The sequence below is a fragment of the Oryctolagus cuniculus genome, chromosome 15 (assembly GCF_964237555.1).
Source record: "Oryctolagus cuniculus chromosome 15, mOryCun1.1, whole genome shotgun sequence".
NCBI classification, from domain to species: domain Eukaryota; kingdom Metazoa; phylum Chordata; class Mammalia; order Lagomorpha; family Leporidae; genus Oryctolagus; species Oryctolagus cuniculus.
Genome location: NC_091446.1, coordinates 63,206,750 through 63,226,823, shown reverse-complemented (window position 1 = coordinate 63,226,823; position 20,074 = coordinate 63,206,750). Strand labels below are relative to the sequence as shown.

At 63.7% G+C, this 20,074-nt stretch overlaps 1 protein-coding gene across 1 annotated transcript; it reads left to right on the top strand.

Moving 5' to 3' along the window:
- The first annotated feature begins 1,366 nt into the window (after positions 1-1,366).
- On the top strand, positions 1,367-19,743 carry SPOCK2 (SPARC (osteonectin), cwcv and kazal like domains proteoglycan 2). The gene is made up of 11 exons (XM_008269988.3): positions 1,367-1,880; positions 12,313-12,321; positions 12,660-12,705; positions 12,932-13,046; positions 13,991-14,105; positions 15,508-15,622; positions 16,001-16,120; positions 16,451-16,669; positions 17,847-17,909; positions 19,047-19,184; positions 19,284-19,743. The coding sequence occupies exons 1-11, from the start codon at positions 1,692-1,694 to the stop codon at positions 19,427-19,429; spliced, it is 1,275 nt and encodes a 424-aa protein (XP_008268210.1). The 5' UTR covers positions 1,367-1,691; the 3' UTR covers positions 19,430-19,743.
- The last annotated feature ends 331 nt before the right edge of the window (positions 19,744-20,074 follow it).

The window sequence follows — 20,074 nt, the reverse complement described above, 5'->3', positions numbered from 1 at the left end:
TCGGTACATCTCTGGAATTAGAGGATGGTACAGCCTTCTCCCAACCTAAGGGAAGAAGAACTAACTTTTTTTAAAGTGCCCACCATGCCCAGACACTTAGTATGTGATTTTGCTTGAGTTTCACAGGAATCTTAAGAGGATAGGTGGTAGTACCATAAATTCATACATAGGAAATAGGTGAACTTGTCCAGGAACCCAGCTCGGAAGTGGTATTCTGTCTCCACAGTCTACATAACCAACTGTGTTCTCCCTCCACTGTCACGGCCCCTGTACACCCTGGGAAGACCACTTTATTTGCTCTGAGATGAAGACATCCATGGCCAGGGCCTCGCTGCAGCACTGCCACTAGGTCCACTGCAGGGGAAACCAGAAAACGCGGAAAGGGAGCTATTGTTTTCTGTCTTCCCCACGGAGCCCCACCAAGCTGCTGAGGCATTGAGTTCCCAGGCAAGGAAGCCCGAGGGTGCCCGTGAGCCTTGAAACCTGTGTGTTTTCCCTACCGATTACGATCATGTTTTTCTTGCCTTTGATTCTTTCAATATCACAGGAGCCAAGTATTTTTTATAAAAATCCAATCTAGTCCCAAAAGTTTGCTGTTTGTGTCCTGCCAAATAGTCTGTTTCCTCTTCAATTTGTAAGGTAAACCTCAGCCCATTTCTGCCCGGATCCTGGGACTGTGCCCAGCCTCCAGTCATTCCCACAGGCTGTGACGAGAGTCATCGCTTTAACAAAAGCCGCAGCACCTCAAACAAGAGTGGCCTCGCCCCACCCACCACCTTCTTTGGGGGCTTGTTAAAGTGTGCCCGAAGTCACAACCACGGGTGGCTTTCCCAGGTTTGCGGCCTCCAGGCAGATGAAATGGTCAGACGCTCGCCTTTTGCCTTTTAGGGCTGCCCTAGGAAGAGCTGACAAAGGGGCTGGCAGTCCCTCAACAGCTGCCTGGGGAGCAGGATGCCTGCCTCTGAGCCACCCAGAGCCCTGGGAAAGAGCACGCAGTGCTGGGAGCCACGGCTCCGAGGAGGCCAGTTGTTCCATGGCTTTTGTCTTAGGGAAGCCACCCATTACGGCAGGGAGCCAGCTGTCAGGGCTGTGGCGCAGGCCCCTCAGGGTGGGAGGCGAGGGGAGAGAAGAGTGTGGTCGAATCTCCCTTTCAGACACCTGAGACGGGGCTGGCTGTGTAACCAGAGCATATTTGCTCTCTTCTCCCCAATCCCATCCGGCCCAGGGAGCCCCGGTGCTATCCACCGCTGCAGAGACAGCAGGAGCAGGGCAGGAGTCCGCCTCCCGGCGCGCGCTGCGCTGCGCTGCGGCTGGCGAGAGGCGCTCAGATCCCGCGCTTCCCTCTGAAATCTGCCCCCTCCTTTTTTTTTTTTTTTTTAAACCAGGTATGATGATGTCAAACGTGATGCTGATGCTACAGCTACAGCTACAGACTCAGCCCCTGCCGGCGCAGGCTCTCTGATTCCCCCCCCCCTCCGCCCTCCCCCGCCGCGTCCAGCGCCCGGCTCTCTCAGACAAGTGCATCTCCTAACCAGGTCACATTTCAGCCGCGACCCACTCCCCGCCCGTCGCCGGAGTCGGACCGCGGGAGGAGAGGAGGGCGGCAGTGTCTGCCTCGCCGGCGGCCGGGTGGAAGGAAGGCCGTTGAAATACCGCACGAGTCGAGGCCCCCCGGGCCAACCCAGACCGCGATGCGCGCCCCGGGCTGCGGGCGGCTGGCGCTGCCGCTGCTGCTACTCGCAGCGGCCGCCCTGGCCGAAGGCGACGCCAAAGGGCTCAAGGAAGGCGAGACCCCCGGCAATTTCATGGAGGACGAGCAATGGCTGTCGTCCATCTCGCAGTACAGCGGCAAGATCAAGCACTGGAACCGCTTCCGAGACGTGAGTGCGCAGGGCGGCACGGGCAGAGGGCCGGGGCCGCGGGTTTGGAGACGGAGCTTCGGCGCGGGGACCCACGCGCGTCGCAGCCAGAGGCCCCAGCAGCCCGGCCGCCGACTACACCGAGAGTCCCCAATCCGGCACCCCTTCCCCGCGTGCCCTCGGCCGACGGTCTGGGGACCCCCCCCCAACTCTGGTCCCACATCCGCCCCGGGCAAGGAGACGCTCCTGGGGCGCGCGCTGGCCACCGGGTCCCTCGTGGGCCGGGTGCCAAGAAGGGGCGCGGGGTGCGGGGGGAGGACGCGGGCCCCGCTGCGACTGGGCCCCGACCCGCTCCCAGCTTGAGTAGCCCCCGGGCCTGCCCCCAGCGGGTGGATGCTGCAGGCTTCACATACGGGGCACTGCGGAAGGGGCAGGGCTGGGTGGGGCCGGTAGAAGGAGCCCGTGTGGCGCGGGCGCCCCGTGTTCCCACCGTGGGCTTTGGGGGAACGGACCGTGCCCGAGCTTTGAGTTGGGGGTCCCTGCAAGCCTCAGAAGGCTGGATGGTAAAAGGCGAGACCGCCATGGGGCCCCGTCAGAGCCAGGTCTGGGCCCCACTGCCCAGGGGCGCGTCCCCGTCACCCAGGCTGGTTTCCAGCTTTTGCGGGGAGCCCAGACCCGGGCCAGAGGAGCGGCTCCCAACCGGAGGAAGAGTCCGTAGCCCGGCGGGCTTGGGCAGCGGGGAGGATAGCCCAGCAGCGGACGCCCGCCGGAACCCGGGCTTCACCTTGGACCGAACTTTGCGGGGTGGGGGCGGGGAGGCGGCTGCGGGCGCGCCGACGTCGCTGCGGCGCTTTCCCGGCACCTGTGGATCCGAGGGCGGGCGGAGCTGCGGGCCGGGTCCCAGGGGTGCCGGGGGCGCGAGGAAAGGGGACGAAGGGCGTGGCTGGGCCCCCGAGCACCGTGGCTGGGGGTGGGGAGCCAGTGCACCGCCGGAGACGCCCTGACCTGGACGGGTTCCTCCTCTGCGACCGCCGTTCTTGACACGTCCCCCCCAGCGGCCCCCCAGGCGAGCACCTCGATCCGCACAAGCCGCCCGCAACCTTTCTCCTAAACCGCGTGCATCCACCAAGTGCCCTAGAGACCTGTTTAAAACACACAAGCTCCCCCTGGTCGCCAGCCAGATGAGGGGAGCGAGCAGAGACCGATCTTTTTGCTAGGGTGAGACAAGTCCCTGTGTCGCCCTGAAATCAAGCTGCCAGGCCGAGGGCCCCGAGTAGGCTGGCGGTCTCTTTCCGTGCGCCAGCCGCGGCTGCTGCAGCCTGGGGGTTTAGCAGGGCCTTCCCGAGGCACCTGCAGGCCCAGTCCGGTGGTAGCTGCAGTGTCCTACCGCTGCCTGGGCGGCAGCCCGCCCTCTGCAGCGAGGGGGCGGCAGCCGGCTGCCATGTGTCACTGGTCCAGGCCTCCCTCCAGCTCACTGGCTGGCTGAGCCTCCCAGATAGGTCAGAGGGAAAAGAAATGCTTCACCGGAACAGTAGAGGTTTAAAAATAAAAGGTTCCTCCCACCCCCCTCGCTGCACCTGCTTCCAGTGGGGCACTCTGTGGGTGGAGGGTGAGAAGCGGGGACTGCTGAACCCCACAGCCCAGGGCCGGCCCCCACCACAGGTGCCAGCTGCATCCCTTCTCCTCCCAGGCTCCCCGGGAGAAAGCACCAGCGTTGAAATTCTGTAGGACAGGTCCCCACAGAATTCATGGAAAGCTGTAGAACAGATGCTAACTGGGGTGAGGGGGTGCGCAGGCTTTGATAGCACAGATTTCCTCTGAAACGACAGAGCCCAGCTGCAGGAGCACAGGGTCAGGGGGAGAAGTAGGACAGAGAAGGCTGAGCAGGAGGGCCTGGCCCTGGGAGGTGTCGGCAGCGTCTGCAGAAAGGCAGGAAGCAGGCTGCTTGCTCGGAGCCACTGCATTGCCTGATGCCAGCAGTGCCTTGATGTGAATAGCGCCCCCTGGAGTTGTGCAGTGCACAGACCATACGCAGGGCCGGAACAGCCCTCCAGACACTTGTCAAGCCTCCTCTGCCTCTAGAGGCCCCGCTTCTGGGCCCAGCGACATCACCATCGGGCCAGCTCCTTTGAAAATGCGGTGCTTGGCCCTTCACAAGAGAGAGAGGAGTTTCTTTTGAACTCCTGATGCGTTGCCAGGTTGAGCCAAAACCTTGTTGCTAATCAGTCATAAAATGGTGCAGGCCCCTGTTGCCTGGAAGGGGAGACAAGCAGGCTGGGAGGGGTATTCTCAAGGCCTAGGAGGGGGTCAGTAGTGCGGTGAAGGAGGTGTCTCCTCACTCGGCGGCATTGTCAGGATTGCTCAGGGAGGCGTGAGGGGATCCAGGGAGGAAGAGGTAAGAGGTTGGGAGCTGCACCAGCTGAGCTGGTTAGCAGGGAGCAGAGCTGAGCGCTCTTTCCCAAGCCCCAGGATTACCGGGAAGGCAGGGTTTACCAGCTGATTAACCCCCCTGCCGTGGGCGCAGGGCCCTGGCACCCGCAGCCTGCATATGGCTCTGCTCATGCTGGGGCCTGGCCCTGCCCTCCCTGGCCCCATCTCTAGATTCACTCCTTGCAGCGCGGGGAGGGACTTTGCTGCAGGTCTTGGAACAAAGCACACAGGGCCTCACCGAGCTGGGCCCTCTGAGGGGAGGAGGTGCGTTCTGCAGCCATCTGCAGGGCAGCTCCACAGCCTGGCGGGGAGGAACTGACACCTCTCTCTCTCTCTCTCTGTCTCTCTCTCTCGGGCTCCTCTCTGCTTTGTCCTCCACTCAGTTCCGAGCGTAGCATGGTGCTCGGCGCACGGTTCCTATCTGCTGCATCACTGACCGCAGGGAGCACTCTCTTGTGCCAGACCCTGCAGTGAGCACTTTGCAGCCATTGCCTCTTGGGCGGCTCCCCAGCCTGCTTCTTTATAGTGTACCCATTTTATAGTGCGAGAAACTGTGGCGCTGAGTAACTTCCTCGAGGGGCAAATAGCTGGTCCGTGGCAGCGGTGGGATTTGAACCCAGGTCATCTGACTCAACTTGGCCTTGCAGGGAACTCAGGTCTAAGACAGTGGGAGTGAGAAGGAACAAAGTCTACCCTGGCTCGTGACCTGCCTGTCCCCCGAGACGCCCTGCCGGGAGGGGCTTTAACAGCCTGCATCTCAGCTGCGCCGAGCAACACCCCAAGGCAGCCTCTCCACCCAGGAGAGGTGGGAGGCAGCGTGGTGGAGCCTCGGGTGCAGACCGAGCGGCTGGAAGGAAGGGCACACCTTGTCCACGCAGGCAACAGTCTCCCCCTTCCCCCAGAGGAAAAACAGCCCCCAACACACACCGTGCCTCAGTTTCCCCCAACTGTGACTTCCTAGTCACAGTGTGCTCACTCAGTCACAGCAGGCGGGCCCCTTGCGCATCCGGGGGGCTTCGCATGAACCCTGGGGCTGGTCCAGGGACAGCATTCCCTGCAGATCCCATGGGGTGCTTGCGTGTTTATGAACATCAAAGACCCTGGCAGCAAGCAGTGGCCACAAAGGGCTCCGCCTCTTACCCCCTGGCTACCCCACACACCTGAACCCGTGCGATGAGCCACACAGATGTTTGTGGGGAAGCATAGGTGGGCGAGAAGGACCCCATCGTGGGTCAGAACGGATTGGGGTATGAGGATGGGAGGATGGGTCCTTCCCCAGTCGCCTCTTCCTCTCTGGCTTCTAACTCTTGTCCCCCTGGGGGTGGGGGCTGGCATCTTCCAGGGACTCTGAGCCCGACCTGGGGAGGCCGTCCTGCCCCCATCATCTTCCAGCAGCCTGGAGCAGATGGGGCGCCAGTGCCCCTCCCCCTAATTCTGCAGAAGGTCAGCAGCCATCTGAGGCGGGAGAGAGCCCCAGGAGCCGGCCTGCCCATTGCGAGGACAGAAGCAGCTGGGTGGCCTTCACCTTCCCGGCCCTTGACTTTCCCACGGGTTTAACGGGCAGGCTGAGCAGAAGGATCTGCAGAGCCCTGAGCATCCTGAGACTCTGTGAAGATGGCACAAGAGCCTGTCACCAGCTCCTCCACCCACAGACAGAGCCCGCCCTGTCCCACCTCCACCACCGGCTGGGCGGCAGGTGTCCGGGGTTAAGGAAGAGCCGTTCTCTGTGAGCAGGCCTGGGCGGGCGTGTGTCAGCCAGAGACCTGGAAACCTGGGACGTGGGCCTTCGTGGCGGGTGGGGCTGGGAGGCCCCTCCCGACCCTGGTCCTGCGTTGCTGTAGCAGGGTACCACTCACAGGGAGGCCTGGTCAGCTGGGCTCTGTTTCCCACGGCTCAGGAGGCTGGGATGTCCGCGGCTGGGTGCTTTTCCTGGATCCCCACGTGCCATCCTGGGGCTCTACCTTCCTGACTGCTCCTAGGTCTGATTGCTTCCAGAAGGCCCGCCCCCAGCACCCTCCCGGCGGGCGTGACCATGCAGTGGGTAGTGCTGTCTCTGCATGCGTGCTTGCTGGTGCAAGGTGAGCCTGCTCAGGGTGTGGGGAGGGAAAAGGCCTGCCCACACCTGGGTGTGGCCGCAGCATTTGGGCAGCCCGGGGCCCAGCCGGGTTCCTCAGATGTGCTGGTCGCAGGTGCAGCTCCCGCAGTATTTAGTGGCCATCAGTGCGCATGGTACCCACTGGGTGCGGCCTCGGAGCGTCACACTGTGGGAGGGGATGAGAAGCCTCCTGCTGATATTTGTAACCTGTGGTGCTCACCTCCCTGTGCCTGCGGACAGTCGGGAGTAGACTGTGCCTTGCCACCCATCGCCATGTGTGTGCGTGCGCAGCAGGTGCTCACTGTAAGTCTACACCCTGGGGGCTGTCACGGCCAGAAAGGCTCCCATCTAGCTGCCCTCCCAGGCCCCCCCCCCCCATCCAGGGAGCAGCGGTGTGCTCAGGCCCCAGAGGGCAAGGAGGGTCCGGGGCCGGTTCTGAGCCCCGCTTGGACCCCAGCTGAGATAGACACAGCTAGAACCCTGGCACCCTAACTTCTATAATTCATAGGGTAAGGGGGTGAGTAGTGACATGCAGGAAGATTGTCACCCAGCCTGCGGGCCTGCACCTGGGTGGGAAGCTCTGACCCCACGAGGCAGGCTGGCCGGCCGGCACACCTGTAGGGAGCAGCTTCCCAAGGCATGGTGTCCTGCCCTCGCCTGCTCTCTTCTTCCCTGGCACCAACCGGAGGTCAAGGCTGCTGAGCAGGACAAGGCGGGCTTACTGGTGCCTCCCCTTTGGCCTCATGCAAGCTTCCCTGAGCTCTTGTTGCTTGCACCGGCTGGGGGACGTGACGCAGGCTGCAGCTGTGCCGGCCTCGCGGTGCTCAGTTTGGAAGAGCTCAGAAGCACTAGTCGCTGAGGGCTCAGTGCCCGCACAGACTGGCCCAGCAGACAAGACGCTCGTGTTCCACGTCCCAGTGCCGGTGCCCCTCCTGGCTGCGGCTCTGGACTCCACTTCCCATGGGGGCACACGTGGGAGGCAGCAAGTGAGGGATCAAGTCACTGGGCTCCTGCACCCAAGGGGGAGAGCTGGATTAAGTCCCTGACGCGCTACCTTGGCTGTGGCCCAGCCCTGGCTCTTGCAGGCATTTGGGGAGTGAACCAGACGTGTGTATGTGTGTGCATGCCTCTCATATAAATAAATAATTTTTTTAAAAGAAAAGGAACAGGCTGGGGAAGGGCAGGCAGCAAGACGCCGTCTCCCCATGGCCTGCCGTTCTGCCACCCCCCAGGGCCCGTGTTTCCAAAGCCGCAGACACGGGTCTTCCTCAGAGACCCCTGGCATTGAAACCCGACCTTCACCCATGTCCCAGAAGGGAAGCCAAGGTCCTGAGGCAGCTCAGAACGGAAACCCCCGCCCCCGGGCCCCTGCCCTTGGACCTGTCCCCTGCCCTTCTGGGCTGATGCCTGGAGCAGCCCGCGACCCCGGGGATGGGGCCCAGAGGCCGCTGCAGTGGTGGGGGCAGTCAGGCATTGGGTACCTGAGCTGGGCCGGGCCACGGGCATGCAGGGAGCAACAACAAGCACATTTTTGCCCTCCAAGGGAATTCTTCCGAGGGAAGGGGAGGTGGGAGGCAGCAGTCCCCCGGATGCCTGCTCCGAGAGGGGCCAGGGTTAGTGCCTCACCCCTCCTTGATCCTTTCTGGCTGCCTCTCCGTGCTCCCGTGGCTGTGTCTGAGTGGGAGGAGGTCCCACCCACTCCTGGGCCTTCTCAGGCAGGCGGGCCCCTCGGGCTCCCTGCCCCAAGGAACGAGGTGTAGATAGTGCAGGGGGCCAGGGCCTCTCTGAGGCTGAGTGAGCCTAGCCTACTTCCATCCCCAGAGATTCTCGATGGGCTAGGAAAAGCAGACGCGGCGCCCAGCGGGGCTGCAGCCACGTGGCTTTTTCCAGTCTCAGGATGAACGTGTTGCAGTTCCGAGGCTGTCCCTGGTTGTAGTCGTCCTACGGAGACATCTCAGAGCCCGGAGGAAGGCGGGCTTCAGGGGTCGCTGTCTGTGTTCTCTGGAAGCACGGAGCTTCCCAGGTCACAGAGTGTCCTCTGGGTTCCTGCAGCTCTAGGAGGAAAGCAAGGGGTGTGGGGGGGGGGAGGGGAGGTCATCCCCATTTTATAGACAAGGAAACAGCCCCCCCCACCCCAGGGCGAGTAACTCTTGCTGGCAGGCAGTGGCCAGGCAGAGCAGGAGCCTGCGCCTGAGTCCACGCGGGGGCGGTGACGGCTGTCAGTCTCCTGTTACTCTGCTGCAGAGGCAGGTGCAGGACCACCCAGGAAGGGTCTCAACCCCGACAGCAGCCAGGGCCTTGTGGGCCACGCTTCTGTGCCCCACCCTCCCACCAGAGGGAGAGGCAGGGAGAGAGGGGGTTAATTCAAGCTGTGAAGTGAGCGGGTGATTTGGGTGCTAATTAAAATGACAGGAAGTAAACAGGCTTGGAAACACCCAGCATGCAACCCCCCTCCCTGAGCCCTGCCTGCACACACTCCGCCCGCCCGCCCGCCACTCTCCCGGGCTTGGCGCAGCGGGCCCTGTCTCCATGGCAACCGAGCTCAGAGCCACAGAGATCAAAGCCGGAGATGGGTTAGCTCCAAACCAGCAGAACCAGGGGTGTGTGAAGGGGCTGCTAGTGCCTGGAGAAGAGGGGCCCCAGGTGTCTTCTGCCTCCACTGCCAGCCCCTCCCTCGACGGCAGGACTCCTGTGAGCCGGGCTTGGGCCACCGCTGGCCTGGGACTTTCTGTATCAGGCGACGTTTCTGCAATCACAATTCTGAGTGCCAGTCCCCCACAAGTCCCTTAGCCTCTCTGAGCCTCAGCTTCATCACCTGAGAAATGGGTCAGATCGGCCCCAGCTCCGCCTTTATAGGCACCGTTCCACCCAAGGCACGGAGCACGCCTGCGTTCTAGAAGCTCTGCTCTCCTGTCTGCTCTGTGCTCCCCGCTGGGCGTCCTCACGCCCAGGTGATGGACGCGCTCCTCTGTTAGCCCAGAGTCTGGGGTCTCCGCCTGTGACCCATCTCCCCGCCGGCCAGGCCCTGGCTGTAGAGCACGAGAGTTGGGGCCCCCCCGGGACCCATTTTTCTGGCAGCAGGGCCAGCGTAGAAAAGACCCTGGTGCCCTTCTCAGGCCACTTCTCACAACATACAGGGCTGCAGGAAAGGCATCACACATAGCCCGCACCTGACCCCGGGGGCCCCTGTCTGCTCTCCCCCAGTGACCTCTCTCCAGGGCCTCCTCCTTTGGCCTCGTGTCCCCCAGTTTGCCCCACCCCAGGTTTCCTGTGCTGCCATAACCGCTTGGGGTTGTTGAGTGCTTCCTAGATGCCATGCACCCACACCCCTGAGCACTGTCTCCTTGACTCTGGAGCCAGGACACAGGTGCTGAGCCCCGTGCCGTGCCTGCCCGTGCGTGCATGCATGTGTACGTATATGCAGGTCAGGGCATGGGGGAGTCTCTGTGGGACTGCAGCCGTCTTCTCCCCCTCTCTGGCTGGCTGCTTCCCCCTCTCCCAGGAGACAGGGCTCCACCCAGGTGCCCCACCAGCGCTGACTATCCCTGGCTGCCAGGGTGTACAGTAGGCAGAGCCTTGCTGGAGGCGGGGCCAGCACCCGTGAGCCTGAGGGGCCCTGGCTCTGCAAGCTGCACCTGGGAGAGCAGGCTCACGTCTGCTGGGGGCTCGGGGCGTGGCTGGAGGTGCTGGGGCAAAAGCCCCCTTCTTCCAATTCCGGGCCACAACTTCCCCTGAATTTCCATCCAGAAATTCCTGGTCCTGCCCCTCGAGAAAACACCGTTGTGTACTGAGTCCCAAAGACTCTGCACGGGTTCGGGCAGCAGGGTCAGGCTGAGCATGGGAGGGCCCCAGCGCCAAGGCCTCAGCTGAGCTTCCCACAATTCTGGTGCGGCTGGGGCCTGGGGTTGCCAGCAGGTGACTCCCTGGCCCCCCAAAGCCCAGCTGTTTCTCTTGTCCCTGTCCCAGGGAAGGGAGGGAGCAGATGGACAGACCCCATCCTGATGGAGGCCAGTCTCTACTTTGGCCCACTACTTGGTCATTGGTAGCCTCCGTTTCCCACCTGTGGTGGCAGTGTGGCCTCCTGGCTGGGCACCGCACCCCCCCCCCCCCCCAGGGAGCCCAGGAGAAAGGCTGGGTCTGAACTGGCTTCCCTTGGCCCTAGCCGAGCAGGGACACTGGGCCTGTGGCCTCCTCGGAAGTCGCCCGGAAATGCAGAGAGCTCAGTGCAAGCCTTGAGGAACTGGTGGTGCCTGAGCCGGGGCGGGCATGGGCAGCGGGAGGCCCTCTTGTCTGCTTCTGGGTGCCGGGCTGCTTGGCTGCGAACAGGTGTGTGTTGAGCCAGGTGTGGACAGAGCAGGTGTGGAAGGAAGAGGCCAAATGCAGGAGACAGAGGGAGAAAGACCAAGAGACATCATGAAAGTGAGAGTGATGGCCAGCCCCAGGCGGGCTGTCATGGGGAGCGCTCTGCTGTTCCCTGCCCACCCCCTCCTCCCCATCCTATCTCATGCTCCCTCCCTCCTGCTGGGGAGAGGCAGGCCTGAGGGAGACCCCTGGCCTCCGAGTGTGAAAACTGGAGGCTGCTCGCAGAAGTGGGTTTTTTACTTCGATTCTGGATGGGAACCATCTGGCGCTGGGTGAGCCGCCTTCAAGTGTCCTGTCTTCCAGGATTGCTCTGCACGTGTGTGCACATGCGCATAGCCCAGGGCGTGTACACACACACACATGTGCCTACACACATTATATAATACACGCTGTGAGCATGTGTGTGTGCACCTGGGCATGACCAGTGCACACCGTGTGCACAAGCACACACTCAGCTACACCTGTACACAATGCATCTACCTGCTCTGCTTGGGCTCCGACTGACCTTTGCCACAGAGGCCCTTGTCCCGGCCTGTTCCAAGGCTTGCTGGCTTCCAGGGAAGGCTCAGGGGACCAGAGCCCCAGGGCCTCCAAAGTCATGTGGGAGGTGTCCTCCTTGTGTCCCTTGCTGCCAGAGTTCCAGGCCTGACAGCTAAGTGACCCCTGCCCCCAACCCCAGCACGTCTCTGGTCCTGGAGCGGAACGGAACCCAGGAGGAGCGGGCAGCTTCGGTGGCTTTTCATGCCCTTCGCCCCCAGCCCTGGGGCCCCAGTTGGCTCCTTGGCCCCGCCAGCCTGCTAGCCCTCTCCCTGCCCGCCTGGCAGGGCTTCTGCTGGGAGCCACCTGGAGGCTGTGGGCTGGTTTTCAGAGACTCTGTCTACCCCAGAGCAGAGAAAGGAGAACCAGATGCATTGGGTGTTTTGTGCTGGCCGAGCAGGTGGGACCAGGGTGGGAGCCGATTTTTCCTGGCCACACTGGCAAGGAACCCCTGTGGCTGGAACAGGGCGAGGTCTCCCATGCCTTAGGCTGCAGAGCTGTGGGGCCTGGGTCGGGTCATTTCCTCTCTCGTGGCTGGGCCAACTGAGCTGGCCCCGGAGGACCTCTCAGGACCCTCCCTCCGACCGAGGGTGTGACATGGGTTATGACGCCATCATCCTTGGCACGCTGGCTCCCTCACTGAGCGTGCCGTCAGAGCTCTGCAGGAAAGGCAGATACTGCGCCCACACCAGTGACCGGCGGCCCGGAAGACAGGGCCCCTCTTCCTGCTGTACTCTCAGGGGCGTGGGTGTCAGGAGGGGACCCTGGCAGAAGGGAGCGCTCCCTGTCTCATCTCTGGGACACCCTGGGCACGGGCGTGAGAATCACCGGGCGAGGCTGTGCAAGGCCCTCTCAGAGCCCCCCTCCCTGCTGCGCCCCAGCGGTGAAGTCAGAGTCTCCTGGCTCCTGCTGGAGTCCCTGGGGACCGTGGGCAGGGCCCGCAGGTGACCTCACACTGAAATCTCCGTCTCTCTTCCTTTCCCCTCCTGCTCCATCTGTGCTGCGGGCCCGCCATTGCCTGATCTGCAGGAGGTGGAGGTGAGTACCCCCCCCGGGCCCCCCAGTCTAGGTCTCTGCAGAGCAGCCCTTTCCCTCCTGACCCCCACTCTCCCTCCAGTGTGGCACAGGGGGAATAGGGACTTCCAGGAGAGGCCAGAGAGGATTCTGGATGTGGGCTCAGGGGAAGAGAAGTGTGGGCGGGGCAGCTGGCAGGGCCCGGGTGCCCAGGGGCTGTGCTGGGCAGACAGCAGCGTGGCGGCGGAGTGCGTGTGGACGCAGTGGCCTCGTCTCCCCGCTCCTTGCTGCTGCGGCTGCATCTGGGCTCTGGGAGGTGACTCAGCGCTCCTCCTCCCCTGTGCCTCTCTGCCCTGCCCTAGGACGACTACATCAAGAGCTGGGAGGACAGTCAGCAAGGAGATGAAGGTACTGTGCCCCTCCTGGCGTGCAGGAGGACCGAGACCAGAGGGTGAGGCCTGGCCACAGGCCCTGACCGGCGGGGGTGGCACTTCTGAGCTTTCAGTGAGGGGCTGCCGGAGGGAGGGGCCTCCAGGCTCTGAAGTAGGGCTGGAGGTGTGTGTGTGTGTGTGGGGGGGTCCTGCGTTCTCCCAGGAGACCTGAGGCCTGACCCTGTGTCCCTGTGTCCCTCCAGCCCTGGACACCACCAAAGACCCCTGCCAGAAGGTGAAGTGCAGCCGCCACAAGGTGTGCATCGCCCAGGGCTACCAGCGGGCCATGTGCATCAGCCGCAAGAAGCTAGCACACAGGTGAGGGGCTGGGGGCGGTGCCCAGGTGGGATGCAGGGGCCCTGCTCAAAGGGCAAGGGCTTGGCTGACCTCTCCTTACCTGTTAGTTATTGTTGCCATATAGAGCACCCTAAAGCTTAGTAGCTTAAGACGATTTCTGAGGTTCCGGGAGTCAAAGTGATTCCGCTGGATGGTTTTTGCTCAGTGCCTGTCGTGGGGTCACAGTCGAGAAGGTGGCTGGGGCTGGAGGACCCCCCTTCCAGGCTCGCGGCCGCTGGTCGGAGAGCTCAGTTCCTCGTCGTGTGGATCTCATCCTCATAGCACAGCAGCCGACTTTCCTTAGGGCACGTGGGAAGTCACGCTGTATGGGGCATCTGTGTCTCTAAGGCAAATAGGTTGGCCCCCATGATTTGGGGTTCCTTCTGGCTCTGACAAGCAGATTGCATGCAGTGTCCACGGCCGTAGCCTCCAAGGGGCCACTGGAGAAGGCCCGAGTTCCAGCCCAAAGACAAGACTTGGCTCCAGGACCCCCGGGGAGGCTCTGTCTCCAGGACCACAGAAGATGGCCCTTAGGTGCCTGCAGGAGCCGCCTCGGCCCTGGCCCCTGGAGGCCATGTGGGTGTGCAGGGCCGGGACCTGCGGGCTGTCCCAGAGGCCTCTGCTGTGGGCTGGTCTCTGAGTATGACGCCCCTGCAGCTCCCGCAGTCAGCCTGGGCGGTGCTATGTGAAGGCCCCAGTGGACTCAGTAACCCCTGGAAAGGGGTCTGGGGGCTGTGCCCTGCTCGGTTGGTTCCACCGTTAGGAGTCAGAGGAGGGTCCAGCCAGGGGTGCCATGGGAGGATGGGCAGGGCAGGACGGGGGCTGCTCTGTGTAGACGGCTGGGCCAGCCTCTTGCTGGAACGGTCCTGAGCCTTCCCTTCCCCGTGCCTCTCTCTTTCGCCCCCCTCGCCACCCCTGTCCTGTAGGATCAAGCAGCCCCCCCTGAAGCTCCATGGAAACAAAGACGCCCTCTGCAAGCCCTGCCACATGGCCCAGCTCGCCTCCGTCTGCGGCTCTGACGGCCACACCTACAGCTCCGTGGTGAGCAGCGCAGGCCCTGGGGGGCTGGGGTGGGGTACACCCGAGGCTGCAGGGGCAGAGGCGAGCACTGCTGGACCTCCCCAGGGGTCCCCAGTGCTGCTCACTGCATTCAGTGCAGCCAGCGGCCTGGCTGGGGCCACGTGAGACTCACAGCCAGACCCTGCCCTGACCACAGGCAGGTGCAGGTAGAGGGTAGGGCCTGGAAGACTGGACGGGGACTCCAAGTCAGCATCACTGAGGGCAGGGCCTCGCAGAAGCACGGAGTAGTGTGGGGAAGGGGCTGCGCCACCCTGCCGCCCACTGCATGCACGGGCGCTCTGGGCAGGAGGGAACAGGCTGCGGGAGGGAAGTGTGGCGGGTGGGGTGCCCGTGGCTGCCGTGGGGGACGTGGGTGCAGATTTAGTGAGGCCACGTGTCATGAACCCGAGACACGCAGGGCCCACTGCTAGCACTGAGGGGCCGGGGACCACTGGGTCGTGGAGGACACTGGCTGTTGGCCAGGGCTGAGGTGCAGGCCGGAGTGGGATGTTGCTGAGTGGACAGGGCCACCTGAGAAGAGGGGAGGGAGGGGGGAGAGGACGGGCGAGGCCAGGGAGAGGCTGTGCTTAGGAGAGCAGGGCACGAGGACAGTGTGTGTCCTGTGGCCAAGGGCGCAGTGTCCTGCAGGTCATGCTGTGCTGTCGGGAGGGGAGGCAGCTCCATCCGGCTTCCATCCCAGTGCGGGGGAGCCCCGGGCCTCCCTGTACCAGGAGAAAGATAGTCTTCCCTGGCAGATTGTCTGGGTGAGGGGATAAACTCCACACCGCCGTCCCCCACAGGAGATGCAGGCAGACTGGGGAGGCCCTGGCCACAGGGCGGGGTGAGCCTGCTCACGCCGATACCCTCCGGAAACCCTCTGTAGCCGATGGCTGGGGCATTGGCAGGTGCCTGGTGGATGGTGGACGGTGGCTGCTTGTTATCCAGAGAGCTGAGAGGAGCCCCTGCCCTGGCTGTGACCTGGGAAGACCATGAGAGAGGGGCCAGACACAGGGACTAAGGAGCTTTTACAGGAAGCGGGTACATCCCGAGGGCCAGGCATGAGCTATGGGCAGCTAAAGTGGGGCGCAGGGGGAGATGGGAAGGACAAGTATTTAGAGAGGGCAGGCCGGTAGGGGTGGGTCTGGGGGAGCCTTCAAGAACTGGCACTGCTCCCTGCAACCCCCTTCCTGGGCTTGCAGGCCTTGCCACTCTGCCCTGTCATCTGCAAAGGATGAGAGGGGCTCTTCCAGGCGGTTCAAAGATGAGGCAGATGTGGCTGCCACTGTAGGTAGGCTGGAGGCTGCCCCCAGCCCCCAGTCCCCAGCCCTCAGCCCCCGGTCCTCAGCCCCCAGCCCCGGCCCCCAGCCCCATGTTTCTCGTGCAGTGTAAGCTGGAGCAGCAGGCATGCCTGAGCAGTAAGCAGCTGACAGTGAGATGCGAGGGCCCCTGTCCGTGCCCTACCGAGCAAGCCGCCACCTCCACCACGGACGGCAAGCCAGGTAACGGGAGCCTGGGTCCCCAGCCTGGGCGGGGGGCCCACTGCCGGGCTGCCCTGGGTGCCTCCTTCAGGGCTCTAGGAAGGCAAGAGAGGTCTGCAAGGTTGGAAGGGAAAGTGGCAGCAACAGAGAGTGGCCTAGGGACTCGGGGGGCTCAGCCCTCATGTCTCTTCCCGGGGGTGTGCGGGAGGTGGGGTGGAGGCAGGGGGTTTGATGCTCAGGGGGAGAGTGGCAGAGGCCAGCAAGGAAACCCTGGGTTTCTAGCTGCCCTTCCCTGGTGCCTCGTTGACCACTGCCTGGCCTCCTGGCCTGTGGGGCAGGAGCCCACAGACCCTACCCCCACATCCTCCCTGCCCACATTCTCTGTCCTGCCACCTGCAGAGACCTGCACGGGCCAGGACCTGGCTGACCTGGGAGACCGGCTGCGGGACTGGTTCCAGCTCCTACACGAGAACTCCAAGCAGAACGGCTCAGCCAGCAGCTCCGCAGGCCCCGTGGCTGGTATGGGAGCTGGAGTGGGCTGGGCGCGGGATCCAGGAGACGGTGCACGGGGCCAGCCTGTGCTCGCTTCCTCCTGCCCTAAAAGAGCCTTAACCCGGGAGAAGGAGAGGCCAGCAGTGGCCAGAGTGTGAGGGGTGCGGCTGCTGATGGGATGCGGGTGAACAGGCCCAGGCCCTGGGGTTGGAAGCCGAGGGGAGGGAGGCACTCTTCTCCTTGAAGGACTTTCAGAGCAGGGAAGTGTAGTGGGACTGGCACGTCCAAGTGGCACTGACCCTGCCCAGAGGCAGGAGGAAGGACAGATGGATGGAACACGTCCCACCCTTCCCCCAGGGCTGGACAAGAGCCTGGGCGCCAGCTGCAAGGACTCCATCGGCTGGATGTTCTCCAAGCTGGACACCAGTGCCGACCTCTTCCTGGACCAGTCGGAGCTGGCCGCCATCAACCTGGACAAGTACGAGGTCTGCATCCGCCCCTTCTTCAACTCCTGCGACACCTACAAGGATGGCCGGGTCTCCACTGCCGAGTGGTGCTTCTGCTTCTGGAGGGAGAGTGAGTGTGGCCCCTGGTCCACCTGACCGGCCGCCCCCGGGGGGGCACAGTCACTCCTCCTGACCACTCCTGAGTCCAGACTTCGGGTCCTCCCACTTCCAGCACTCTCAGGGCTGCTTCGCTTGAAGCCCAGCGAAGCCAGGGTGTCTGACCCCTTCCCGGGCAAGCTGCAAGGCAGAGCTGGATGATGGGGCTTGTGCACACGTGGGGGCCTTCTCTGAGAAAGAGGGCCTGCGAGCCAAACGTGCGAGCTTCCCTGGGAATCTGCTCCTGCCTTCTTTGCCCTGGATAAGCGCATAGGTAGTCATCAGTGCCTCAGTGGTGTGGACACATTTGTGAGATGTCTACACCCAGAACCAGAGCTGGACGTGTGCTTAGGGATGACCTCAGCCAAGGCGCAAAGTCCGCAGTGGGGTCAGCCAACCTGCCTGCCTGGGAGCTGGGGCCGGCCCTGAGGTTGTGCCTCGCTGGCTGGTTCCTGCATTCGGGTGAGGGGTACGGCATCTGTGGCCAGGGTCTGAGGCTTCGGCTGGGGCTCCACCGTAGGCTACCTTGGGACCCTGGGCAAGTGAGCAGAGGTTTTCAAGCTCGGCTTCCTCGGGATTGGGAGAAGGGTGCATGCCTTGGAGGTGGTCGTGAGGATGAGCGGAGGTCATCAGGGAGCAGGACCCCGTGCAGGAGCAGGGCCTCACAGATACCCCTCCAGGGTGGCCTCCTGGTCGGCGTCTGTCCCTGACTCTGTGCCCCTCCCGCTCCCTGCCTTGTGTCCACACTTTCCTGTCCCACACCCTTGAGCTCATTGTACCCACTCCGTCCACCTTCCTGGCTGGGAGGCTGGGGACAGTTCCTGTGGCACAGGTAGGCTCCCAGGGGCCAAGGTCACAGGCATGTCACAGGTCGGCTGCCAGTCATCTCAGGCCTCGGGAGCGCTGTCCTACTCTAGCCGCCTGTTCCCCCTGGTGTCCCTCACCGGGGCTGTCCATGTGTTCATCCCACCTCCTCATCTGAACCCTGTTTGCCCACCCAAGGGTGCCCACCACCCTCAGAGAGCCCTGGGCTCCTCGGGGATTCAGCTCACCCCACAGCCAGGAGGGCCTGTCCTGTTTGGAGACTGCACGTTTTCCCCTCCAGGGGGCGCCTGCTGCGCGGCCCCCCCAGAGGCTCCCTCTCTCCGCAGAGCCGCCCTGCCTGGCGGAGCTGGAGCGCATCCAGATCCAGGAGGCTGCCAAGAGGAAGCCAGGTGAGGGCCGGGTCGCCGTGATGAGGACGGGGCAGCAGGAGGAGGACCTGGGGCGGGGGCGGGGTCTCCCCAGCATCCCCTTGACAGGTGTGTTCTGAGCTCTGATTCCCCGCCGTGTGTGCGGGGGCTGGAGCCTGGGACACAGGAGGACCCTAGAACCTTCCTGTCACCTGGACTCAGCGAGCTCAGGTGAGGGCCCTGCGTGACAGGTGCTCACTCCACTGCCAGCCCTGCGGAGACGGCAGCCACTGCCCTCGGCGGGGCCAGACTGAGCGGGACACAAGTGGGCCCTGGCCCCCTTGAAGTCAGCGCGGGCCGGCTGGGAAAACGCGCCAACACATATGTACATGCACACACACATATACATGCTTACATGCATGCTACATACACACACTCATACATCCACATGCACACACACCACACACATACATGCACACACATGCCGCATGCATACACTCATACATCCATATGCACACACATACATACACCCACATACACATGCACACAGACATCCACACACGCAGATGCACCGTGAAGACACAGCTACAGCTGTGGCTCCACACGTGGTGCTGAGGCGTGATGCCAGGGCATTGGAGTCGGCCTGCGCCTCCCGGGGCCTCTCGGAGGAGCGACCTTCGCGGGGAGATCTCAGGGAGGAGAAGGAAGCTGCCAAGGGCAGTGTCGAGGGCGCACAGAGGAGCAGCCACGTGGCTGGACGGTAGAGACCGGAAGTTGAAACGCCACCCCGCGAGCGCTCACACACCGCGCTGACTGAGCCTGCGTGAGCCGGGTCTGCCCGGAAGCAGAGCCGCAGGGCGCCGGCCTCCTGGCTCCTGGCGCCCTGACGTGGTCTGCGTGGCCCTTCCCCGGCACTGAGAGGGCAGAGGGTGGACACAGGAGCAGCAGGTCAGCGGCAGAGGAGCCGGGGGCAGCAGGCCGGGCCCGCCTGGTAGGATGGAGGATGCTGGGCACGGGGAGAGCTGGCTGGCTGTCCTGGGGCACTCGGGCCACGAGCCGGAGCATCACAGGGGCCTGGGCCTGGGCATCTGGGCAGCTTGGGCGGCCGGCTCCTGTTCACGCTCGGGGCCCCCAGGCTGCCTCTCTGAGCTCTCGCTCCGCCGCGCCTGTCCCCTTCAGGCATCTTCATCCCGAGCTGCGACGAGGACGGCTACTACCGGAAAATGCAGTGCGACCAGAGCAGCGGGGACTGCTGGTGCGTGGACCAGCTGGGCCTGGAGCTGACCGGCACCCGCACGCACGGGAGCCCCGACTGCGGTAAGGGCGGGGGCGGGGGCGGGGGCGGGGGCGGGGGCAGGGCAGGTTTGGGGGTGGCCTGCAGGACCCTCGCTCACCCGCGGCTCGTTCCCTTCACAGACGACCTCGTGGGTTTCTCAGGGGACTTTGGGAGCGGCGTTGGCTGGGAGGATGAGGAGGAGAAGGAGACAGAGGAAGCCGGCGAGGAGGCCGAGGAGGAGGAGGGCGAGGCGGGCGAGGCGGATGACGGAGGCTACATCTGGTAGATGGCCCTCAGGCGCGGGGGAGACGGGCCAGCAGAGCCTGGACAGAAGCAGGCGGCTTAGTGGATGGATCCGGAGAGGACGGACGGCAGGACCCTGGCTCCAACGGGGAGGGCTGGAAGTGCGGGTGCATGGCGCGTGTGTGGCCCGTACGGCTAGGGTGTGTGTGTGAGTGCGTGTGTGCGTGTGGCATGCGCTGACAACCGTGTCCTTGACCCACACTGCTCCTGGCAGTCACCCAGAGCCCCTTCAGCCATCTTGTAGTTGTTTTATTTGCATCTGTTGTTGGGTTTTAAATACACATTCACACGCCTGCACACCCTGACGGGATGAATGGATGTCCCCAGCCATTCCCCAGCCCCGCCCTGATTCCCCTGGCTCTCCACCCTGGCTCCACCCCCCCAACCCCTTCCCTCCCCCTTCTGGCCTGTGTGCTGTCCCCACTGCAGAGGGCAGGGCCCGCAGGGAGCTGTCTGCTGCCCAGAGTCCTCCCACAGAGCTGGGCTGCTTTGGTGAGGGCTGGAGGGGTGGGCCAGGACAGCCGCGGCAAGCCCTGTGGCTGGCTTCTCCATTTCCCGAGCTGGAGGGAGGCTCTGCCACCTATGCCCAAGGGGCTGAGGCTGTGAGGTGATAGGGCTGTTGTGAGGA

What these genes read in the sequence shown, in the direction of transcription:
- SPOCK2 (XM_008269988.3), top strand. Translation starts at nt 1,692, where the DNA reads ATGCGCGCCCCGGGCTGCGGGCGGCTGGCGCTGCCGCTGCTGCTACTC. An exon ending in GCCACACCTACAGCTCCGTG is followed by an intron (nt 14,106 to 15,507) that starts GTGAGCAGCGCA and finishes TTTCTCGTGCAG; the next exon opens with TGTAAGCTGGAGCAGCAGGC. An exon ending in CACCACGGACGGCAAGCCAG is followed by an intron (nt 15,623 to 16,000) that starts GTAACGGGAGCC and finishes TGCCACCTGCAG; the next exon opens with AGACCTGCACGGGCCAGGAC.